Source organism: Fundulus heteroclitus, chromosome 17, assembly GCF_011125445.2.
Source record: "Fundulus heteroclitus isolate FHET01 chromosome 17, MU-UCD_Fhet_4.1, whole genome shotgun sequence".
Lineage (NCBI taxonomy): Eukaryota > Metazoa > Chordata > Actinopteri > Cyprinodontiformes > Fundulidae > Fundulus > Fundulus heteroclitus.
This window is the reverse complement of record NC_046377.1, coordinates 747,127-773,003: the sequence shown is the minus strand read 5'-3', so window position 1 is coordinate 773,003 and position 25,877 is coordinate 747,127. Positions and strand designations below refer to the sequence as shown.

General features: G+C 39.8%; 1 protein-coding gene across 2 annotated transcripts; it reads left to right on the top strand.

The window, feature by feature from the left end:
• The first annotated feature begins 1,122 nt into the window (after positions 1-1,122).
• Positions 1,123-25,575, top strand: mkrn1 (makorin, ring finger protein, 1). Of its 2 annotated transcripts, XM_012876615.3 has the most exons (8): positions 1,221-1,385; positions 2,354-2,485; positions 15,023-15,204; positions 16,083-16,306; positions 18,128-18,342; positions 21,834-21,944; positions 24,426-24,570; positions 24,856-25,575. In XM_012876615.3, the coding sequence occupies exons 1-8, from the start codon at positions 1,312-1,314 to the stop codon at positions 25,066-25,068; spliced, it is 1,296 nt and encodes a 431-aa protein (XP_012732069.2). In that variant the 5' UTR covers positions 1,221-1,311; the 3' UTR covers positions 25,069-25,575. The 2 variants fall into 2 exon arrangements, with proteins under 2 accessions (XP_021179285.2, XP_012732069.2); XM_021323610.2 differs by lacking the exon at positions 2,354-2,485 and having other exon boundaries at positions 1,123-1,385.
• Positions 25,576-25,877: the final 302 nt, after the last annotated feature.

Genomic DNA, 25,877 nt, shown 5'->3' with positions numbered 1-25,877 from the left:
TGAAATGTTTCATGATTTGGCGCTATATAAATAAAATTGAATTGAATTGATATTGATGTATTATTAAATGATTTCATACCGAAATACATTGTTTGATGCTATTTTAACAAAGAGGTGGAATACTATGACATAGTATTAAATATGTAAATAAATGCATGCTTTTATGCTGAAATGCTTTGTTTTATGGTCTTAAATAAAGAGACATATGGTATTACAAATTAATAAATGTATAAATTAAGACATTTAATTTTCTTATTGAAGAAACAAGTTGATTTTTTCATTTAAATTTATTTTACTCAACCATGAGCTTTTTCTACACACCAAAATTAATTTCTTCATGTTTTTGCATGCTATGCATACACACCTGCATACACATTTTTTAAAGGCTTGAAAGTGTTCTTTAAAATATCCAGATCATTCCAGTGTCATGCTTGCAACTAGGGTTTATGAGCTTATGACTTACACAATTATGATGAGTGGTGGCCTAGTGGTTAGAGCAGCGTGCTTGCGCTCTGAGACGGATGCAAGTACCCGATTCGATCCCAACTGCCTGCACTCCGGGTCCCTGAGCAAGACCCTTAACTCCTGATTGCTCACCGGGCGCCCCACAGTGGCAGCCCACTGCTCCCCAAGGGGATGGGTTAAGATGCAGAAGTGAATTTCTCCATTGTGAGATTAATAAAGTATCTATTATTATTATTATTATTATTATTTTCTAATTATTATTATTATTATTATTATTATTATTATTATTATTATTATTATTATTATTATTATTATTATTATTATTATTATCATCATCATCCATCTGTTGGGTTTCTGCAATGTTCTTCTCACCAGGTAAAAACTCATCTTTAGAGCCAATCTCAGCCCAAAATAGTGATCTGCACCACTTGATCTACTTTCAATAGTTATCCCTGGTCATTGCAACCGTAAACTGCAGAAAATCCGGGTACTCCCGTTGGCTGCTATGCCAGCCTAGAGCAGGAATGACTCATCCAATATGGCGTCGACGCAGAATGCGCTTCATTACGTAATGGGGCGTTTACGTATGTCTATGCTTTAAACAGGGTGGCCCGTCTGTAATTGTATTAATAATTGTTATTTTTTGTTTCCGTAAGGTTACATAGGTTTTAAATCGTGTGGACAATCAATTTAAAAAAAAAAATTCAAGACATTGAAGTTGTATGATAGAAATTTCTATTTCGATTTCGCCAAACATCGGTCCAAGTCGTTGAATCCGGGAGCGATCGAGACTTGTCGGAGATGTCCGGCGGAACATCCGGCTGTAGCTTCTCAACATAAACAGAAATGGCGGAGGCAGCAGGAGCGTCTACGGTGGCATCTTTGGTATCAGGAGGTTGGACAAAGAACGTAACCTGCAGGTAGAATGTTATAATAGAGTGCGACAACGCCGGGATTAATTCAGCTAAAAGTGGACACGAAAATGTCTTGTGAGGACGCCTTAACTGACGGTTAGCCGTAGTGTCTGGCGACAAGCTCGGCTCAGCTGAGCTAGCCGGACCCCTCTGTTATTGTGTTCACTGTGGCCACAGAGCTACTTTAGCGGCTGGCTAGCTACGTTTGGCACATAATGAACAATTAGTCGGCTAGCTTACGTGTCAACCGACTGCGACACTTTAATAAAACCACGACGAGTTCATCGGTTCTTTGTACACTTTCACTTTAAACCAGCCGTAATAACTGGATGGCGGAATTCCTGATTGGTCATCCCAATAATTCCGTCGTCAGTCGAAATATCTTCGGTGTGCTTTCAAAGCATAGCGTGATGGACGGAGAGGCGCAGCGAAGGAGCTGAAGGATTATTTTACTTCTAGACGATTGTTCAAAGTTTTAGTGCTGACAAAACCAGCTCTGCCTTTGACATTTTAAAGCACTCGCGTTGTTCTTCTCCATAAGGATAAAACACAAAACTGGACTTCAGTTATTGTAGTAGGAAATGTTTCGGGTCTCCATCCAGACGTGGGTGTTCAGAGCTTTTACGCCGTTTCAGACGTGCTGCTCTGCGTATCTAAACAAGCAGCGTGAACCCGCTGACCGCAGAGCGTCGGTGGCGCCGTTCTTTGCCTCGGTCACTGAGATGTGTTTGGGCACGAGAAGGTGAAAAAGCGTTTTCAACAAAATAAAAAACGAAGTCCAGTTTTTGTTTTGTTTTTCAAGCATTTTTTGGATGTACCATGTCCTTGGATGACAAAAAGTCTCGCGCGATTTTCTTTTCTAATTATTGTGCTGTTGTTGTTTCTCTCTCTCTCTCTCTCTCTCTCTCTCTCTCTCTCTCTCTCTCTCTCTCTCTCTCTCTCTCTCTCTCTCTCTCTCGTATTTGCATTTGCAGGTATTTCATGCATGGTCTTTGCAAAGAAGGAGACAACTGTCGATACTCTCACGATCTTTCAAGCAGCAAACCTGCAGCCATGATATGCAAGTTCTTTCAGAAGGGAAACTGCGTGTTTGGAGACCGTTGCAGGTATCTATCTATTCCAGCGTGTTTTTCCGCGTCAGAAGAAACAACTTTCGCATTCCGACATGCAGATGTGGATGCAAATGTAATGCATATACTTATGCTGTACTTCTGCAGCGTAAAACAGAGCTTGGCCATTGCTTTCCCAAAAGAGTAGCTGCTCTCTGGGCCTATAACAGTCTTGCTGTATGGGCATGTTGTGTAGTTGCTGTTGAGCTCAACAACTTCTGTTTGCTGAGAGGAAGCTTTCATAAAACAAGAATTTGTAAAGTGTTTCGGTTTTCTTTATCAACGTGCTGCTGTCTTGGCTGGCTCCTTTCACTATCTTTTCTGATGGCCTTGAGGTTAGTTGTAACACATGTGCCACATTTCTTGATTGGATCCTTGTTTGGCATGAAAAAGTAAATTGTAATCTGAATACGTCATCTATATGGGCACAAAGTTAATTACTCTGATTCTGACGTTACGTTTACACGCACCAGGTTTTATTCAGAAATGCAACCACTCTGACGTGCGCACAGTTGCCAGATTTCCATAAAAAAACACAGAAGTTGTACTTGCGGCTGTGCTGAAAAACAACTTTATTGAATAGTCATATATAAACAATCACCAAGAACGAACACCAATGCATATACAAACAAACAGAACTGTGTTCCTTCTGTGTCTTCTAAGCACTCAAAATGGAGCCATGCCAGGTTCTAAGAATGGTTCAGATCTTACTGCACTCCTACAGGTTCTGTGTTTTATAATATTTTTGAGCATTACTTTATTCTATTCTAATTTTATTACATGTGGGATCTGCTTCTGATCCATTCCTGGGCTCTATCTAGTAACATAAATGCTTTTTTCTGAGAATAAAGCAGTGATCTGTTTTCAGTGATGGAGAAGCAGACAGACCTTTGGTGATTTGCGACAGTCAAAGCAAACAGTATTTTTGTAGGACTTCTGAAAATGACCATAGAGCCGTTTACTTGTGGAGAACGTGCTGCATTTAGTGTTAATTTTTATCGAGTTTGAAGAGACGTGATCATCCTCATATTTGTATCAGGCAAACGTTCTCAGTATATTGAAATAATGAGGTTCCGCGTGAAATAAACAAATGCTTCCTTTTTCAGTTGTGACACAGGATCAGTGGCGTTTTTGGTATGATAAGTTAGGGGGGCACAAAAACTCAACACCTGTTAGTAGTACACGTTTTTTTTGTGATGCGTACTACCTGTCTTTGATCAATTTTAAACTAACAGATAAAGTAGCATAAACAAACCCACTAGAAAATCCATTTTATATAAGCTGAATGTAATTGAATTTTTATATATATATATATAAATAAAGGCTCACTCATAATGTTCATTTATTAAACAGAAAAGATTTACATCAATCCTTTAATGAGCTAGCAAGGACAATCAACACTAGATTAATATTTGCTTTTAGTTTCCATTTTTCCTTGTAAATTTTCCTACATTTTATTCCAACTGTTTACTTGCTTTTATTCTATTTTTATTTTCAAATGTTTTAATCATATAAAGCACTTTGCCTTGACTTGTAGTGAAATGTGAAATGCTACACAAATCAACTTGCCTTGCCTAGATGATCGCACACTATCAGGCAGAACGAAAATGTAACGTGTGCAATTCAAGTATTTTGATTGGTCGATCCGAGCTTGGGGCCAGAGGATTTGTGCCCCACAGCTGTCTACTGAGAGCGTGTTGGGTATGCGCACTGCAATTTCAGATGTTCATTATTTAAACAAACGTTGGTGGGCCAGCCCTAATATAATAATATGAAAAGGTGCCTCAAGAGGATTTAGCTACTGAGCTTGTCAGTATTCTGGCAGACTTAGATAAATAGACACAAATGTTTCTAACAACATTTTATTGCTATGGGAATCTGTCTTTTATTTTTTTTATTTTTTATTTTTTCTTTTTTTTTTTTACAATATTGCTCCATAAAACAATTCTGATTATTGCGAACATAGAGCTCCACGGCGACATCCCACTGGTCCCAATGCAGAGACACCAGTCTGTGAAGAACTTTTAATAACTGTCTTTATTGTCAGTGCAACATACATTCCAATTAAATTTGTTCTCTGCATTTAACCCTCCCTTAAGGAGCAGTGGGCTACCATTGTGCGGCGCCCAGGGAGCAATCGGGGTTAAGGGAGTTGAACCCACAGACCACTAGGCCACCATTCACCTGTGTCTAGTCAACTGCTGTTATCAGCATCATGGTTTTTATTTAAAAAAAATTTTTTGGGCTGATTGTTGAAGCCAATATGGCTTTTCCTACTTCCATTTACATGATAAAAATGACACAATGACAGCAAATGCTACACAGGTATCAATTTAAACCAAAAATTAACAAATTAAAAGGAACATAGTTCCAGAGGTTTTAGAAGAGCCCCCCCCCCCCCCCCCCCCCCCCCTGGCCAGATGTTGAAATCACACCAGTGTTGTGCATGGGAGCAGAGGAAGAGAATCTGCTGCTGTGACTGCACTGCTCTTTTGTTTGGAGTTGTCATGTCTTCTGAGATGAAACAGCTGTAAATATTGAAGTTAGGCTGTGTTCTCTCGCTAACGCATCAATGATGATGGAGACTCAAATTAACAAGGTGAGCGAGAGCGCATGGTGTCGCAAAGAACACGACCCTGATTACTCTCTCATGAACTGATTAATGAATCCTGTAGAGCAGGCGTGTCCAAAGGGCGGCCCAGACGCCACACTTACAGCAAGTGTTTTCACAGAACAATCGACCCAAATACTGTTCTTATATTGCTAGACCAAAAACAGTTCAGTTTATTATTGTTAGAGAGTCAAATTAAAATATTCAAAATAATTTGCAAACTGGCCTTGTCTAATTTGAATGCCAACAAATGAGCAAAACCATGTTTTAACATTTTTGGATCTACAATAATTTACACATTCATTTCCTGCACAGAATCTGACTTATCTATTGACTTATTTCTTTAAAATTATCATATTTTGTAGAGCAGGTAAAAGAAAATAACATTGTGTTAATTTATTGGCCCTCGAGTTCCTTTGACTTGACAATTTTGGTCCATGTACAAAAAAGTTTGGACACCCCTGCTGTTGAGGTAACTATAGTAAATGAAGGAAAACCCATTTTACATGTCAGGCATGTATGAGAAAGGGGGGGGGGGGGACTTCGAACTTGCGCATAGCTCCTTTTAAAAAAAAAATATATATAATTACAAAACATTAACAATGAATAACAGACAATGTAGAATATTAAACACTTAATTGTTTGTGCACTTCATGTAGCAGCGCAGGGCCTTTCTAGTGCAAATTACCTTCCTACAAGAACATCTTCTGATATATATTTACACACAAATGTTTTTTCTACTAAAAGATAAAAATAAAGATTTTTTATTATCCAGTCTGCTCTAACCGGCCTGAAGGAAATTGTCAAAGACAGTGAGGAAAGCACGCGCATACACACACACACACACACACAAAGAGCGCTCGTAGCCAATCTGCACCACTCTGTCATATCTTTCTTGCTCATACTTCAAATAGCTTTACGACTCTTAAACGAAACTTAATGAACGTGTCACGTCGAGAAAGGTGCTTGTTGTGGGAGGGGAGGAGGTAAATAAAGACTGACCACTGCTGAACATAATTTTCTGAAAAGTTAGATGCTTTAAGCATAGTGATTGTTTTCATGCGCATACATGATTCTTCATGGCAACGTAACCTCACGCAGTGGTGGCAGGTGGCCAGCTGTGGGTTTTTAGACAACGGGAAAAGAGTTTTATTCTGACTTTAAGCAGCTCAACCACCATTTAAAAACCAATATTGACCCGCGAGTTTTAGTGAGCTAAAGTGAAAGTAAAAACCTTGCACTGCTAGGCTGCTCTGTTCTGAAAGTGAAACAGCTGTTCCCTCCTGCTCACAGTGACAGAGGCAGACATTCAAAGGGCAAATACAGCTAAATTTAGAAATTAAATTTTATTGTTGTTGTTATTATCAGTCTGATAACATTACCAGCCGCTCTCTGCCAGGGAGACAGCAGCAACGCATGCGCGTCACGTGACGTCAACGCTTGGCGGCTGAATGCACTAGCACGTATTAGCCGATACCGATACAAGACAAAAACACAAATATTGGCCGACCTCTAGTGGAGAATGACACGCGGGCTGAGGCATTACGATAAATTTGAGGGAAATGATTGGGGGGGGGGAATTGGAAAGACACATCCTACATTTGAAAATCAGTATAGCGGTGCTGAGTTATTGGTATAGCGGTGCTCCACCCTTATTCCATCCTCCGGGGAGAACCCCGAGCTTTAAGTAATATACATCTTCCTAAACGTGCTATTTTTTGTGCTGATGTTAATTGCAAGGGCATTGCTGACTGTAAAGATCTTTGTATTAAGTACAAGTGTATTGTTGAGGGTGTTCTTAAGAGTTGCAGTTTTTACCTTACATGTGGCAAACGTAAAGGCATTAAGCCATGTTGGAACAAGTACCGTATTTTTTGGACTATAAGTCGCTCCGGTCAAAGTCGCATCAGTCAAAATGTGTGATAAACAAGAAAAAAACATATAAGTCGCATTTATTTAGACATGTATGTCACACAATCAAGACAAAAAACTGATATTTAATCTAAGGCAATTTATTCAATTAAACAACCCGTACCCATACCCGGCTGAATAACATAGAACTTACCTGGGACGTTGAATGGGGTTAATTCAATCCAAAAAAGGTTAAAAAAATAAAACAACTGGTCTTCTGTTCTGAAGCTGAAGACGTTTTGCTTCCCACCCAGGAAGCTTTATCAATTAAAAAGGTCTGGAGTAGTGTGAAGTTCCAAGCTTTATAGACCTGCTGGCAAGGCCTCATTAGAGCTTAGATTCTCACGTAAATTCACCCGGCACTGATCGCCCCAACAATGGAGAGTTGTTAGGCTCATCGTTTGCCACGTAAATGGCTTCCTTCACATTTTGGACAGAGGAGACAGATGATTTGAGAGACGGGTGAACGTTTTGGTGTCCTTTGTCCTTGAGGTGCAGGTGGACAGCTCAGTCTTGTCCTGAGGAGGTAGCTCTCCTGGAGCGGTTGTTTGGTTTCTCAAATATAAAGATCAGAACATTCTTCTCTGCACTGAACCGCATACACCACTCAGCTCATCTTAGTCTTTTTTTGTCCTACCGATGGACCAGCCTCTGTCTCAGGGTCCTGTTGGGTTTGAAGGTACAGCGCGCCTTATAATCAGGTCCGCCTTATGATCTAAAAAAATACGGTATTTCTCAACATCGTCGCTCCTCTACTTTCAGCTCTCCATGTCTCGTCGCGCATACGTCTGCTGTCCATTCGTCTTTTGCTTGTCTCCTTTCTCTGTCATTTTTTTCTTTCTGATTGTTCTTGTGTTTCAAACTCTGTCTGTAACCGTGTTTCCATTCAATTCTCATTTGAATTTTGAGCAAACTTAAAATGTCGCAGTGTCCATCGACCTTTTCTAATGTGTTATTTCAAAGTGTGCATTAGAAGGGTTTATGGAAACACTTGTGTGTGTGTGTCTGTGTGTGTGTCTGTCTGTGTGAGCGGGAGTGCGTTTCTCTGTCCATAGTTTCTCTGTTCTACTTCTGTCTAGCGTTCTCTCTCTTCTCTTAGTACAGTCTCTATCCTCCCCTCTGCCATTTCACTTCCCACAGAAGACTCTATCTCGCTGTTTCTTTTTGTCATTTTAAATGGCCTCAGATGATGAATGTTGGACTACAGATAAAATATTTACAACTTTTCTTAAAATTACAATGGAATTTTCTTTTTGAGGTATTTTCACACTGCCATCTGTTATTTGCGTTGCATGTGATGTTATTTAACGTTAGTTGCTTGATGTTCTTTCTGCTGATTACTTAGTTTGAGCCTTTCCTTCTTATCAATATTCCATTGGGAACATTGCCTTGTCTAATTTGAATGTCATTGCATTTTGTTTTTATTCTTAAAAAAAACTGCTTTCCTAAGACCTCTGGAAATGTATTTGGAATATTTATGTGTGTGAGCTGTTAGTCGAGACAAATTCACAGTTACTCCTTCATATAGGTAGGATAAAGTTTTGTCTTGGGTGAGCGATGGGCCATCATCATACTTGGGTTAGTGCTGTGTATCCCCCCAAAAGAGCCTGCTTCTTGATTTTGTGTTGGTAGTAAAAAATATTGTAGGGGTAGTAAGACAGGTAGTAAAAGGTAGTTATTTCATCTCTGGAATTCCTGTATTAACTGTGGTTTTGATTTTTGTCATTAGCATATGAAGCTTGCGCCTGTCTCAGTCTCTTAGTCTTTGTTTGTGTTTCTCCCTCCATTTCTCCTGCGGCCCCTAGGGCCAGACAGACTACACTGCAGCCTGTTTTGTAATTGCATAACAGTCTTTTGCTGTGCTTCTCTCTTTTGTCAGACTGACCCCCTCTCCTCCTCACACACCGCTGTTGTTGGGTTTACCAAGTTCATTCTGCTGCAGCTCACTCCTTTTTGTTAGTCCATAGCTTCAGCACCCTCCCCTCCTCAATCTCCCGAAGCATGTTAGGTACAGACTTTGGATTTACCTTTTTTGCTGACTGTTTTCCGAATGAAGGTTGCATCTTTAATCTGCATTTGTCTCTATGGATGCACTGATGTGTAAATAAAGCTGATTTGTTTTTTTTTAATCCTGTCTTTACATTATGTAATTGCTTAATTACTTGAGGTAGTAAACATTACAGTAAATAAACATGGTGGGAGTCCTGTTTTGTCAACCTCAATGACAAAAAAAAATTAGCACTTTGATCAGGTATTTGCAGCTCATTAAAATTCAAAACTCAAATGTTTGTAAAAGTATTGTTAGATTCGAGTAGAAATGTGAGATGGGGGAAATTTACATTATTCATTTACTTAATCTATAATTCTGTAGACTAATAGTTGCCCAATAAATGCGCATACATAAATATTCTCCAATAAAGCTAAGCTTTTACGTTTTAAAATGTTATTAAATATTAAACATTGATGTATAAAGTTTATTAGCAATTTTAATAGGCTGAGAGCCCAGTAAATTAGGGGAAAAAAATCTCAATAACTAATATGTCTATTAAAATTACATTTTCTCAACTTAATAGATTGTACTTAACATAAAGTGAATAATGAGCAATGTGTAAAAAGTATCTTTTTTTCTCACCACTGGAATCTAAATCAGACAAAACCTTTCCAGTTTAAGATCAGTTAGAGTTTTTCTTCTCTGCAAAAAACCCAACTTTGACAAACGCAACATAAATTTGTGCCACATCATTCTGCTGAAACGACAAGCCCTGTGTGCTTTCAGAGCAAGCAGTTGAAACTGTAAATCCAAAGGGGCAGTACAAGAGTTTTTTTGTTTGTTTTTTTTACATGCATACATGTCTGCAAGATAAGGAAAGGCAAGTTTATTTATAGAGCACTTCCCAATAACAAGTCTGAGGGAGTCAGGGCTACAGTTGCTGTAGACAAGCTTTATATTAATGGTCAGCTGTTCAGGGATCAGAAGGCCACGCCGCGGCTTTATTAGCAGCACAACAGTTGAATTTAAAGCATGTGACACTTGTTAAAAGAGAATAGAACTGAACACGATGATAAATTAAACGTATGTACAGCTCAACAGCATGTTGAGGAAAATGGCAGATTCCGGGCTCATATGAATTCTGCTACCATTATTCTCCTGCTTAAGCCATCTTTAAATGCAGAAAAAAGTGTTTGATAGAGTTAATTAGGTTATTTGCTATTCTATATAAATTTGGTTTTTGAACTTTTTTTTTTATATAAATTGTGATACAGTTTCCCAACAGCATGTGTCTGGACAAATAACCAAACATCTTCCAGCTTTTGGCTCCAGAGGGGCACCAGGCTAGGATGCCCTCTTTCCCCCTAACTGTTTGCCATTTGTATTGAAGCACTAGCGGCATCAATAAAACAAACTAATGTCATTAAAGGTATAAAATGGATGAAAATATACCATAAACTTAGTCTTTATGCAGATTATATATTACTCTATCTCCAGCACTCAAACACCTCGCTCTCATGTAATTAGATTACTACAATCTTTCTTGAAAGTCTCAGATTACTCTATAAACTGGTCTAAATCTACAGTACTGCCAATTAACTGCTCTTTACAGAACCCCTAAATTTACAACTGCAATCAGGTAGTATTAAATATTTGAGTATTACTGTGTCGTCTAAATTGGCGGATTTAACAAAACTTAACCACATCTCTCTTTTAAAGAAGATAAAAAAGGATCTTGACAGAATTAAATCGCTACCAATTTCACTTATGGGAAGGGTTGCTTCAATTAAAATGATGGTTTTATCTAGAATGAATTACTTATTCTCAAAGATCCCCAATAAACCATCATTCCACTGGTTTAAATCTCTGAATCAGAATATTTGTCCCCACTTGTTACCGTGGCGAAATTTCTCTTTGGTTACTCTGGTTCACATTACACATAATGAAGGCAAAAAACTGAAAAACGTGCAACGAACAAGGGTTACTTTTTTAAATTAAGATAACCCCTATATTAGCTTAAAGACGCTACAGAAGACTAAAGATAAAGGGAGACTAGATCTGCCTAACTTTCATCACAACTTCTTTGCAAATAGGCTACAATACATCTCAAAATGGATAAAACATAATCTCTTAAATGAGCCCTGGCTAGACACAGAACAGAAAATATATGACCTTAAGATTTCTTGACATCCTACAAAAAAAATCACATGATAAACCTCCCATACTGGAAGAATAAAGGTATTGAATACCTGGAACACATATTTTGAGGAACTGAGTTTATCACATTTGATTAAATACACAATATGATATAAGTGAAAATAAATTCTTAGAATGTCAACAAATTAAGTCTATAATAATAAAAAAATTAGACATTAAAGGTTGCTTACAAGTTCCAATTAATGTATTAGATAAATGTTTAGAGTTTCTGGATCTAAACCCCCCAAAACTGTCTAAATTGTATGGGAAACTGTCTAAACTATATGATTCAATATCTCTCCCTATTATGACATTGGAATATTCATTTAGCTTTGAACAAAACACCTGATCTTATATGTTTAAGAACTTTCAAAATGACTAGAAACCTGAATTTACAACCAATACAATACAAAGTCCTTCATAGAGTACACTATACGGGTTGGGTTTTGCACAATCTAATATCTCTTCACAGTGCACAGACAGTAATCCTGACAATTATATTCATGCACGGTGATTATGTACACTTGTTCTGGGTCCAGATATGTAAGGACTTGTCAAAGTGCCTGAGATGTAATATTTCACCTTCTCCCTCAGTTTGCTTGCTGGGTAACTTGGATGATTGCAGTTTGTGGGGGGGGGGGGGGGTAATTCAGTTCAGGTTCCATGGGGGCTTTCGGTGCTGGATCTGTCAGGGAACATGGGTCTGCATGGTTTGGGCTGGCTGGCTGACCAGAGTTTTTTTTTTAAGTTTTTTTATTCTTCCTCCCCCCGGAGGGTGGGCGGTGATGGTGTTGGTCTCAGTCTGCGGTTGGCTCTCAGACCCTGCTGCCTATCTCTGGCCCCGCGGACTATGGTGGTCCGGCTGGCGGAACCTCCCTCTCCAAGTGGGTTTTCGGAGAACAGGGGTGCCTAATGGAGTCAGTGGGGGAGCTGGCTTCCTGGGATGCCTTGTATTCTCCCTAGTCATTCTTCTCCATCCCTGGACACCTCCCTCTGCCTGCTCCATCACGTTGCCACTCATGTAGGACCTTGGGGGTGGGAGAGGGGCCCATGGCTGGATATGCTGCGGCGTAGCCGGCTGCTGATGGAGCCCACGGGCTCCTCTCTGCAGCTCCCTGGGGCTTCGCCGTTGTGGCTGTTGGGGGGGGGGGCAACTTTCCCTGTGTTCACCTTGGGCACCTTTGCTCTGGGGGGCATCTGGGGTTTTGGTTCCCCTGGCGTCTGCCTCGGTGCTCTGGGGGGAGGGCCTTTCGCTCCTCACTCTATTGAGCATTTTTCTTATGGAAATCCTTACATACACAAGCTCACTCTCACAAACACCTACATGTGCTAGGATTGAGGTACTTACAGATTCACTTCTATACAGAAAACCCCTATTATTATCTGTAGCTGTGACTTCATACATGTCATATTAATTAATATTGTATATTCTTCAGGGATGGTATCAAGGTATTGGTTGTTTGTACCTGTAATGCTTCATCGGTTGGTTTTGCTGTTCTTTTCATATATCTGTTTGCAGGTGTAGAAGCAGACTCAGAGGATGTTATGTTGCTCTCTCCCTTTCCTCTCCTCTTTCTCTTTCACCTTTTCTCCCTTTTAGCATATTGTCTCATCTGTGTCTCTCCCTTTTTCCTTGTTTTACCTTCCCATTTCAGTGTCCATTGAACATGAACTAGTTCCGGCATAAAATCTAATAAAGCTTAACAAAAGTAACAAGACATTTCAAAGTGTTGTACATGAAGAGAAAAACATTACATTATATGTTATTTATATACACTCACCGGCCACTTTATTAGGTACCCCATGCTAGTAACGGGTTGGACCCCCTTTTGCCTTCAGAACTGCCTCAATTCTTCGTGGCATAGATTCAACAAGGTGCTGGAAGCATTCCTCAGGGAGTTTGGTCTTTATTGACATGATGGCATCACACAGTTGCCGCAGATTTGTCGGCTGCACATCCATGATGCGAATCTCCTGTTCCACCACATCCCAAAGATGCTCTATTGGATTGAGATCTGGTGACTGTGGAGGCCATTTGAGTACAGCGAACTCATTGTCATGTTCAAGAAACCAGTCTTAGATGATTCCAGCTTTATGACATGGCGCATTATCCTGCTGAAAGTAGCCATCAGAAGTTGGGTACATTGTGGTCATAAAGGGATGGACATGGTCAGCAACAATACTCAGGTAGGCTGTGGCGTTGCAATGATGCTCAATTGGTACCAAGGGGCCCAAAGAGTGCCAAGAAAATATTCCCCACACCATGACACCACCACCACCAGCCTGAACCGTTGATACAAGGCAGGATGGATCCATGCTTTCATGTTGTAGACGCCAAATTCTGACACTACCATCCGACTGTTGCAGCAGAAATCGAGACTCATCAGACCAGGCAACGTTTTTCCAATCTTCTATTGTCCAATTTCGATGAGCTTGTGCAAATTGTAGCCTCAGTTTCCTGTTCTTAGCTGAAAGGAGTGGCACCCGATGTGGTCTTCTGCTGCTGTAGCCCATCTGCCTCAAAGTTCGACGTACTGTGCGTTCAGAGATGCTCTTCTGCCCACCTTGGTTGTAACGGGTGGTTATTTGAGTCACTGTTGCCCTTCTATCAGCTCGAACCAGTCTGGCCATTCTCCTCTGACCTCTGGCATCAACAAGGCATTTCCGCTCCACAGAACTGCCGCTCACTGGATGTTTTTTCTTTTTCGGACCATTCTCTGTAAACCATAGAGATGGTTGCGCGTGAAAATCCCAGTAGATTAGCAGTTTCTAAAATACTCAGACCAGCCCTTCTGGCACCAACAATCATGCCACGTTCAAAGTCACTCAAATCACCTTTCTTCCCCATACTGATGCTCGGTTTGAACTGCAGGAGATTTCTCTTGCCCATGTCTACATGCCTAAATGCACTGAGTTGCCGCCATGTGATTAGCTGCTTAGAAATTAAGTGTGAACGAGCAGTTGGACTGGGTTGTACTGACGAATAGTGGCCGGGGAGTAGATATATAGAGTAGAGATATAGTATGATATGAGAGATATATAGTAGATATAGAGAGAGAGAGAGATAGAGAGAGATAGAGATAGAGATGATAGAGAGAGATAGAGGTGTATATATATATATTTTTATATCATAATATATATATTGTTGTTTAATATTATAATAATTTTTTTTATATATATATATATATATATATATTTTTTTTATATATATATATATTTTTTTTTTTTATATATTATCATCATTACCATGAGATGTACAGTAGTATAAGCACTGATGTTCCTGCAGTCAGGTTGGGAAACAGAAGTTTTTTATGAGGAGCTAAGGTAACAGCAGTTTAAAGCAGTTTTCATTTAAATGTGGCCCACCATCTGAAACAAAACTTTCACTGGCTTTTGACTTTCCTATACATTTGTGTAGTGTGCTGCGTTTCCATTGGCTGGTTAAATAAACCAAGGATAGTCTATATTGGAAAACAGGTAATGTGCAACATTGTGTTGCAAAACTAACAAATGTTCGGCTAACCCGCTCTGATAAACCAGTCTGTGCAAGAAGTGCACAAATTGCTGACCTGTGATTCTTGGTGCTTTTCTGTTGCCACATTTTGAACACTTTTATTGACGCTCATGGCTAGGAGAAATGGTTTCTGTACCCAGAAAATGTAGGATCTTGCTATTCAAGGGTTTTATTTAACAAACTAAAATGATTTATGTAATTATCCTTTATTTAAATTCAGTTTGTTTTTCTCATTTTCAAATGTCTCTATCACACCCACCAAGCGAGTAGACGGTTTCTACTTTAACACTTGGTTTTGTTCTTCTTCTTTAGGTTTGAGCACAGTAAACCTACAAAGAAAGAAGAGCCGCCAACCACCCAGACGCTGCCTCTGGCCTCTGCCTCCCAGGCTAACCCATCTAATTCTGAACCATTATCAGTACCACCTGGATCAGGAGCTCAAGACTGGGTCAATGCTGCTGAGTTTGTTCCAGGGCAGCCATACTGTGGACGAGGTGACTAACCAACACCAAACATATGTTCATCAATGCTGACCTTAATGTTTGACCATATAATCTTAGATATTTCAGTGATTTTGATACTTTCTTTCGCATTGGGTTAAATACTGTCGTGTAAGCATTGGCACTGAACAATTTGCTGCTGCATCTCTGTTAAATATCATACTAAACCTTATTTATTTTATTTGTACAAAATATTAAGCAAAATTAAATATATAAATTCTGTAAAAGATGTATGCTATATCATAAGCATAGAACTACTAAAAATCTAGAGTTCTGTTTTTTTTTTTAACATTAGACAAGATCCATAGATTTTTTTCCCCTTATATACACAGAAATGTGAGTCTACTGAAAACATGTCTATGTACCGTACAGTATATGCATTTCATTCTTGGTTAGGCTTTCATTTGCATGAATTTAATTCAATTTATGTAGCACTAACTAACAACAAATGTAATCTCAAAACACTTTACACAAACATCCAATTCATACACCAAAATATATAATCAATTCAATCCAATTAGATAAACAGAATCAAACCAGGGTTCTCTGCAGAAATTTAGAGTATAGTCGAGGGGCTGTGAAGTCACACCTAAATACACAACTTTAGATACATAAGAAAATATCCAACACCAAATTCTTCTTAAGGTTACAATCAGCCTTTGCGTGTGCTGAGATTTTCAGGAAGCCTGGGTTGGTTCAGTAGCTTGTCCACATTAACTCCGGTGTCTCTCATCTTCCTTCCAGTTAGAAGGAATATTGGTCATAGTAAAATCACTTTAAATCTGTTTGAATAATAATAATTTGTTGATTATGTGTTTGCATCAACAACAAACTTTACAATAAGTGCTATTTCTGTTGTGGTTTGTGACCAGCTGAGCCAGTGAAGGTGGAAAGTTCTGCCCCTCTCATTGAGGAGTTCGACAATGATGCTGGCCTGAACAACAAAGAAATGAGGAAGCAGCTCTGTCCATATGCCGCTGTCGGAGAGTGCCGCTACGGAGTCAACTGTGCATATCTCCATGGTGATGTGTGTGACATGTGTGGCCTGCAGGTCCTCCACCCCAGTGACAGTAACCAGCGCTCAGAGCATACCAAGGTAAAACAATTAGGAGGCTTGTTGAAGTAGAACACATTTATTCCAAAGAGTTTTTTTTACCAGCTTAAAAAGAATACAGGTATTGTATAGTGTCGTGTACAGTAAACTTCAGAAACATGTATGAAAATTCAGTACTGCTGTGAAATAACTATTACATTCCTCAGTATTACAGGGTTTACTATAGTGTAATTCTATATTGCTCAACTCGCCAATGACATTCCATAGGCTGTTGTCTTTGTGTTTTTGAATTAGATCTTTTCTCCCAACTTGATTTCTTTTATGCAGAACAGCCTTAATACAACACTGGCTTCTGCTGGGTTTAAAAAGCTGCTACCACATTCTGATAAGATAGATAAGAAATTCTACATTGTCCCACAATGGGGAAATTTGGGTGTGACAGTGGCAAAGACACAGAGTTACACACAGTTTGTGGTAGTGAGAACCAGCTAATCTAAAGTTAGTTATAAAAAAGCAGAAGATGAGCTTTATCAGAAATACCAAAAATTAAAGTGAAAAAATAAATGCCAGAGCAAATATTGCACAATTATTGATAATATAGCATTCTCGGGTAAAAAATATTAAGCATGATTATGCATATTTTATTTGGATCGCTTGTAAGGTTTGGAACTATATTTTGTGAACTTCCTGATAGTAAAGAATTACAATAGTCCAGCCTTGAAGTAAGAAATGCATGGACTAGTTTTTCAGCATCACTCCTGGACAGTATATTTCTAATTATGGCAACATTCCAGAGGTTAAAGGAATACATCCTAGAAATCTGTTTAATATGGGATTTAAATGACATGTCCTGGTCAAAAATAACACCTCTAGATGTGTAGAGCGCCATTTTCTCTCCAATTTCCTAACATTGTGCTTCAAGGAACGCAACACTAAATTAAACCAGGGAGCCAGCTTCCTATGAATAATAACCTTCTTTTTCAAGAGGGCTACGTTGTCTAATGCAAAATGCAATGAGGAAGTAACACCATCAACAAAAGCATCAATTTGTGAATGTGAAGAAACAACATTGCTGGCATCTGCTGAGTTTTTATGTGATACTGAGGAAATTAAAAGGGGGACAGACTCTTAAAAATTTGCTACCACATTATTTGATAAAAGATCTATAATGAAACCTTCTTTTGGGGGTGGAGAACTCAGTTAAATTGGACTCAAAGGTTAAAAAAAAATAGTCCTATTGGAAAGAGCTCTGAGGAAATACTGTTATTTCTTTGCAATCATAGCCAGATGTCAGCACAAGGTCTAATGTATGAATATGAATTAATAGGAAACTATCTGATTTAACATTAAATCAGATAACAAGTCTGAGAACTGATCTAAAAAGTCAGAGTAAGGGCCTGGTAAACAATACAAAACAACAAACAGAAGAGGTTTTATTGCTTTGCACTTTGGATGAGGGAAATTAAGGGTTAAATACTCAAAGAAACATTCTCTTTATTACATATTCAATCTGGATTCAGTTATTGATGAGCAGACAAAAATGGAAGAAGTTGACTCTCCTGTGTCATTCTGCCTGTTAAATTCTCTGAATTGCTTTACATTTTTATCAAGTTTAGGGAGTGATGTTCCACCTAGCCTCCAACAACCACATTGTGCAAGTGGACCGCCCTTTTAAGGATATTGGCACAACAAAAAGATTGGGTTTGCGTCATACAGAGCAGTTTTGCAAGATGTGTATATGAAAATAGGCTGTGAGGTTTAGAAATGGGTTTAAGTTTGATATTGGTTGGATCAAAACCAACAGTTTCAGCTTTGACTAAATGTTGAAGAACCTGTGTTATGTTAAACTCTCCCTCCTTCTAGGCATGCATTGAAGCTCATGAGAAAGACATGGAAATTTCTTTTGCCATCCAGCGCAGTAAGGACATGATGTGTGGTGTGTGTATGGAGATTGTGTTTGAGAAGTCCAATCCAACCGAGCGTCGTTTTGGGATCCTCTCCAACTGTAGCCACTGTTACTGTCTGAAATGCATTCGCAAGTGGAGGAGTGCCAAGCAGTTTGAGAGCAAGATTATCAAGTGAGTATACCTACTTATTACATTGCTATTAAAGGGACATAGCAGAGAAGCACTCTAAATGTCAAAACTGTGTGAAGAGATAAATAACATTGTCTTGCTTTTTACATTATTTTGCACCAATAGTCTAGTCTTAGTGACAAATTGTGCATTACCTTGTTTTGGACTAACGTACTATTCATAACTCTTTTTCCTGTCTAAATGGTTCTTCTGAATGGGAATTCTGTCATGTTTTGGTAGTGATCGCTGTAGGACCCAAAGCAGAGAGACAAAGGCAGGGAGCTATTATGGGTGAATTTAATGAAAGCCTAAAACTCACAAAACACTGGAGGGTGCAGAAGTCCCTAGTAAAAAACAAAACGTAGGACTGGGAAGCAAAGTGGCATGAAGCAAACATTAGGAACCATTGGTAAATGGGACAATGAGAGGAGCTTAAAAACTGGGAGGATGAAAGTTGTAGCTATGGCAGGGGTTGATTGACTAATTGATGGCAGGTGTGGAGAAAAAGCTGGAAGAACAGCTGAGGAGAGAGAGCTAGTGGCAACAGGGGACGAGAGAGAAACAGAGGATCAAGAAAGACAATCTAAATCTAACTGAGGATAACTAGATACACGGAATAAACTAAATACATTGCAGAAGGGACCTGAAACTAGGCTGTTCTGATAAATACCAAAACCAAGACCTGGTTGGCCCCCCGAGGGTGGATTCCAGACGCCCAACAACACCAAAACCAGACTAAAGTCCATAGCACACAACAACGAGGGTGGGCGGAGGGTGGCTTAGAGTTCAAATTAGTCCATAACACAAAACAACCCAACAAGGGGAACTATGGGCTCAGGCAGGCATCCCAGAGGGCAACCCTGGTACGGCAGGATCACTGGAGGGCGACCCCGGCGCAGCTGCGTCTCTGGAGACCTTGACCGGCGTAGCGGCGGGTGAGTCAGATGACCCTCTTGGCGACGGAGCAGGCCACTTGGCAGTCGATGACAGGGCCCTGGATGCAGAGGTTGTTGGGTGAGTTCTCTGCGAACCTCAGCGACAGCTGGCATGCCAGGCTGAGTGTCTACATTAACCATCTCAGGAACAGACATTGGGGACTGATCGAGTAACTGTGGATCGCGGACTGGAGGCAGAGGCAGATCTACTTGGATTCTGGAGAGCAAGCTGGACCCGGGGCGTCAGCCGAACCCTCAGCGACGGGAACAGGACTGGAGGCGATGAAAATAGGACCTGAAGAGTCCACTTCAACGTGGACGGGCACAGAAATGTTCTGTCTGGTGTGAAAAGGCTCAGAAGTGTGGTCACTGACATGGGCTGGATAAGCTACAGGCTCAGCTCTGGGCGGATGAGTGGCTACAGGCTCTGCTGCAGCTGGATGAGCTACAGACTCAGGTGCAGGCAGAGGATTAAAACAGCTGTTACTGACTGGGAGGCGGAAGAAGCGACCGAAGTAGCTGAAAAGAGGAATTTAAAAAAAAAATCCCACAGAAGAAACTCCTTGAGATGAGGAGCTTTGGCTGGTGGAGGAGAGGTCTTTGCAAGAGGTCTGGAAGTTCTTACACGTGGAGCAAGCTGTGAATCATGGAGGTGATGACAGAGACAATGGGGAAACTGTGGAGCACCTAGACTGACTCACCGGAGAAGCTGTGGATGCCTCAGACTGTCCCACCTGAGAAGCCATCAGGCCGAAACTTAGGAAAGGTGACGGAGATGTCCTTGTGCTGGCGGCGGCAGTGTTTGCGCTGGGAGGAATTAGACGGCAAAGGGGAAACTGCAGTTGGCAATGAAGGAGCGGGAGCGGCAGATGCAGCAGGTGAGTGGTGGTCTGGGCGGTGGTGGCTTGTTGAGGAGATGAGCAAAAGCTGCTTGTTGGTTCCCCTCGATTTCCTCAAAAAGGCCAGTTATTCCCAGGAGCACCAAGAGTGTAGTCCTCTCTCTCCAGATGTCCCGTATTTGAGCAGCTGCACTTATCCGCACCCAAGGCGGGCTAAGTGTAGTGATGGTATCCAAACTTTGTCTTTGTTTCTTTTTAAAGACAGTTTCCACCACAGATTTTTCCTGTGAACACAGTTTTTATGACTTCTTTTGTGAGTTTACACTTATCCCATGTTGTATTTTGGGATATACATGCTTACATTCACATATATCATACTTGCAGGTAGAAAGGAGTTTATTACAGCCTGTTTAAAAAAAGCAGTAACATGGTAAGAGTAACATTAAAGCAAAAAGAGCTCCTGTATCGTATCGGCAGATACCCAGATTCTGGTATTCGGAATCGGATCGGAAGTGAAAAAAAGAGGACCGGTGCATCCCTAGTGGTGGGCGTGACCAAACAAGGATATGAAGCGGCACTGCTGATATTTTGTAGATTTTGACAGGCAGATTACATGTGCAATGGGCTGCGATGTCAAGCATTTTCAGCATCTGACAGACCAGCCACTAACACGTTTTAGTCTCATCAACAAAAACTCTCACACGTCTCGTCATGTTTTAGTCACCAATGAGCCATGTGTATCTAGTCATAGTCTCGTTATGTTCATGAAAAAAAGGGGCTCAACAAAATAATTTGGTTATCGTCTTGATTGACAAAAACAACAATGGTTCACAACAGATCATACTATACCCCCAAAACCACAGAATTTAAGCTATCTTGTCTGTCACAAGTCTGAGGCTCTACCTGACTACATCCCAGGACGGTAGATGCATACATGGAAATCACAGAGCAAGCAAGCGGTACTGTTTTGTGTAACAAGCCTCTTTGGGTTTGCGCAATTGGTAGCAAGGAATGAAGGTGTAATTATGGTTTAATGTGGGTCCTTTTATTATCGACCTCTGGCCTTAACATAGAAATGATACCTTTTAGACTGCGGCTCCTGATCCACAACACTAACTGCAGTTTCTTTGTTGGGCATTAGGTGTTAGTACAGACAAAATCTGCTTCTCTTCAACAAATAGTAGCAGAAGAACCATAGATGAAGTACTTTACGCGTGTTAAAGTTTACCAACAAATTTTCACCTTCATTTAAAATGTATAATTTATGTGGTTTAAGTTATAAATTTAAAGAAATCTTTCCTCTGCGGTCATACGGGAGGAGAAATAAGTATTTGATACACCCCTTCCTTTGCCCTCCCAAAAAAAACACACAAACAGTAACAAGATGGATGTAGACATTGGTTATTAATATCAACCCAGTTTTACTTATGAGATCAATACCATTATGTTAAAAATCTCAAATATTCGGGGTGTTTACCTGTCCAAATGTAAGAAAATTATTTCAGGATAAACAGGTTCTGACTGAAATATATAAAAAAAATACTTTTCAATAATGCAGCTTACTAAAGTTATGTAAGGTTAACCGGTGTAATCAGCTTTAAACATTTTTGGTTAAGGTGACGTGGTTTAATGAAGTCATGGTTACGTTGCCTCACCTGATCAAAAAGATGATTTCTATCATCCAAGAATCTATTCCTCATGTTTTCTTTTCTTTTCTTAGGTCCTGTCCAGAGTGTCGTATCACATCCAACTTTGTCATCCCGAGCGAGTACTGGGTGGAGGATAAGGATGACAAGCAGAAACTTATCCAGAAATACAAGGATGGCATGGGGTACTTGTCCTGTTTCCTTAACATGCATCGCTGCTCTCTGCTTACTGTGTACTATGGAGGAGCAGTATTTGTACCGGTTGACCAACGGCTGTCCGTTCATTAATTTAAAAATTAGATTTTACTCCAGACTTAAATTTTGTAATTCCTCAGACTTCTCGTCTGTTTAAAACTTGTAACACCTGAAACACCTGAAACATGGCTGACCACACTACTTCTAAGGTTATATCATCACACATGTTTATTTATTTCATCGGGTTACTTATTCAGCAGGGACAGTGTACATTAATTATCATTTCTGTAAGCGCTCCAGAATTAGCCAGTAGGCCATTTTTTTTTTTTGGTTGTCTTTGGACAGCTGGAAATTTTCTCATTAAAAACAATAGTAAAAACAATTAGGTGAATAATACAAGGTTAAAATAGGCTTAACTGTACAAATAATTTTAATACAATAAAGAAACATAGCAGTATGAAGGTATATCTCAAATAAATAATTATCACTAAGAAGTAGATTTCAGTACCGTGTTTATCAGACTATAAGGCGTACTTAAAATCCTTAAGCTTTCTCAAAAATTTATGGTGCGCCTTATATATGATTGTCGTTGTGCTTAGTGACCGAATTTATTTGGTACAATGCGCTCAAAAATCTGTTAAGATGTGCAAGAAGGACTTTGGTAAGCAACGAAGCTGCTCCGCTCAATGGATATTTGGAGCATTACGGTACACTTATTGGACCCCTGAGCTGTCTACATGACTGCCTGACTGTGATGTCTAAACTAGAAGTGCATTCATGTAAGACAGCCTGGAGTACACGCTAGGAACAATAAACGAAGTGAGTTAATTTAATAGAAATGTTCTGTTTATTATGGCCTTATGTTAGAAACAGGGGAGTGTCGTCCAATAGTCTGTCCTCCCGGCAGAGACTCAGGAGAGAGCAGTGTTAAGGAGGAAACACACAGGTCGCATTGTAGTGTGTAAACACAGCAAAGCAGCATAAGTGTGTCCTACGTTTAGGTTAGTTTTTCATTTTAATCAGTCAATAAATTTGCACTAGAAGCAGCGCGTATTTACGCCTAAACTAGATTGAAGTTCTAATTTCAGACGCGTTTTCTCTCTTGTTTAGCAGGGAATGAACGGAAAACAAAGTTAAATTCAAACGCACCTGTGGAGTGCACATTGCACCGTCTGGTGTTAATTTACGCTTTTAAAAACACGCCTGTAAGCCACGCCGCTTCTGTCACACGGCCAATGTATTTCCTCCTTAAGGTGACCAGAATTGATTTCTCTAATGAAAACTGAGGACGTCTCTGATTTTGTTAAGCACAGAATCTCTTCCTAGGGGTTGGTTTGTTTTGTCTGAACTGCAACGCCGACTGGGGGCGGGGAGGGGGGGAGGGGGTGGTTGTATTTAGCAAAGATCTACTACGTCAGGACAGCGGCAAGACTGGGTAAATACCTCTTGTTGCGCTAAACTTTTTTACTCCATCATGATACACTGAAATCAGAGACATCTAGTCACCCTACCAGAGGGACAGAGTGATATTACACACTTATACCTTATAATCCAGTGTGTCTCATATGTGGACATGGACACTTAAATTTACAGTACGCCTTATAATCCGGTGCACCTTATGGTCCGAAAAATACGGTAACTCGGATTTGTTTTACATTTAAATATTTTAATTGTTCTTTTCATTTTGATGACTGAAAACCCACAGTATTTTTTTTTTTTTAGAAAACTATTTGAGTCTTACAGATTTATTTTGTTTTTCCATTTTAGAATAGAGCAGAAAAGAAATGACGCTTTATTGTCCCTTATTGGTGAAATTCATGTGTGCCTGCAGCAAAGTGAAACCTAAATGCATGTAGATCATGGGTTAAAGTTCTCTGTTGCTGTGATGGCTTTCCATCAATTGGAGAATGAGAGCAAAAAATAGATGCACTTGGTTCAGTTTTTTATTTAAGGTTTTAAACTGACTGCTCTGAACCAATGAAAACTGGCAAAGCCGGGACATTAGCCAATCAGAAAGAGAGTAGGGTGGGTCTTTGCAAAGCGGACATCTGCCAGTCTGAGGTTTGTCGGTGTTCACTCATTTTAACTTTTGGAAGAGCATCTCAAATTGACCACAGATGGCATGAATGAAAGTAGTGGTGGTCAAAGGGTTTCTTTGGATTTATGCGAACCACCAGGTCAGAAAGTTCAGCGCATTGAACATCTGACGACTCCCTCAGTAGGGTTATCTATCGCTATTGGCTCCTCTTGTAATCAGTGGTATTTCCACCTGTGGCCATGTCATCTGTCAGCGTTTATTCTCTCGCTTCCAGTAACTTAGCTGATAAACGCGGCCGACCAAACAGGGATCTCCTCATGACGTGTGTGCTAGTAAAAGAAAAAAAACTTGTTCTTATGATCTTTTTTCTTGCTTCTCTATTTTAGTAAGTCATTGAGAAAATGTAACGGTTTTTATTACGCTTCTTCTGCAGGAGTAAACCATGTCGATACTTTGATGAGGGCCGTGGAACTTGTCCTTTTGGCTCAAACTGCTTCTACAAACACGCCTTCCCTGATGGACGTCTAGAGGAAGCTCAGCCACAGAGACGACAGACCGGATCCAATAACCGGAACCGGGTAATGCTCGCCTCTTTCCCTCATAAATAATTCCGATAAAATACATTAGCCTGCATTTACGAAGATTTACAGAGAAAACATTTCTGAATTCTGGTAAGGTTGACTTATTAAGTGACCATTGATGAAACAAACTATCACAGTAGCGCTCCACCCCTAATGAGAGTTTGGTAGTAGGAAACGATGTATGGGTATGAAGAAACTAGGAAAAGCAGATCACATTCATTGGTTTTTGTGTTTCTGTGTCAGAGCTCGCAGACACTTTGTAAGAACTATTCCCATTCTCAGAACCATAGGCGGACACCGCTGTGGGACATCTTCGATGAGAGAGAAAGCACCGACTCCTTTGACAACGACGACGAGGAGATGGTGACGTTCGAGCTGAGCGAGATGCTTCTCATGCTGCTTGCTGCAGGAACAGATGATGAAGTGACAGATTCAGAGGACGAATGGGACTTGTTTCATGATGAGTTAGATGATTTCTATGAGATTTACCTATAGCGGCTCCCTCATTAACCCCCACCACCCATATATTCTAGACATTAGAATGGACTGTCTTGTGTGAGTGATGGACAGTAGCTTCCCCTCTGTATTGTGGCAGTGCCTTTAAGCAGGCCATGAATAAATGAACTTATAAAAAACATTTAAAAAAATCCACCTCTGTGCGCTCGTGCTAAACATTTTATAGACCTCTATCCTTGTGAGTTTTTCCTGTGTGGTTTATTAAAATACAAGATGAAAAAAGAGGTTGATATAAAATCTAACTAAAGTAACCATGTGCAGCTATTGCTGAAATGTTGTCCAGTTTTTGTGGGTTTGACATGTTTATCATCTATCCAGGTATTTGTTCATACTTCTGAGCTTTGAACTTGAACTTTCTCAGCACCATTTACTGTAACTCAGATGGGCATGTTGTAAGATTTTACATATGGTGGTCGAAGGCCGGGACTTCTTTTCTCTCTGTTTATAAAAGCTGCTGATGTTTAATAAATTTACCATAATCACTTTCTTGTGTGTTTTAAACTGTCAATTGCTTTTGCATTGCCTGATTATTTTTTGTTTGTTTTTCATGGTAAATCTAATCATAAAAAAAAAAATCCATATAAAAGTTCAGTGAAAGCAAAGCTGTTGCAGAAAAAACTTCGGTTTGACACTCAAGAAATAAGCTTCCTGTAGAATGTTTGGATTGAAGATGAACGCTCCTCAATTTTATTTAGCTTCTTTCACAAACTATGACCTTTTGACAGTTTTTTAAAAAAAGCAATTAAAGATCTTCTGTTTTATGTAATATTTTAAAAGCATAGTTGTGG

Excerpts from the sequence above, each read along its gene's own strand:
- mkrn1 (XM_012876615.3), top strand. The coding sequence starts at position 1,312 with ATGGCGGAGGCAGCAGGAGCGTCTACGGTGGCATCTTTGGTATCAGGA. Across the intron at positions 2,486-15,022 it reads GTGTTTGGAGACCGTTGCAG|GTTTGAGCACAGTAAACCTA; the intron begins GTATCTATCTAT and ends CTTCTTCTTTAG. Across the intron at positions 18,343-21,833 it reads TTTGAGAGCAAGATTATCAA|GTCCTGTCCAGAGTGTCGTA; the intron begins GTGAGTATACCT and ends TTCTTTTCTTAG.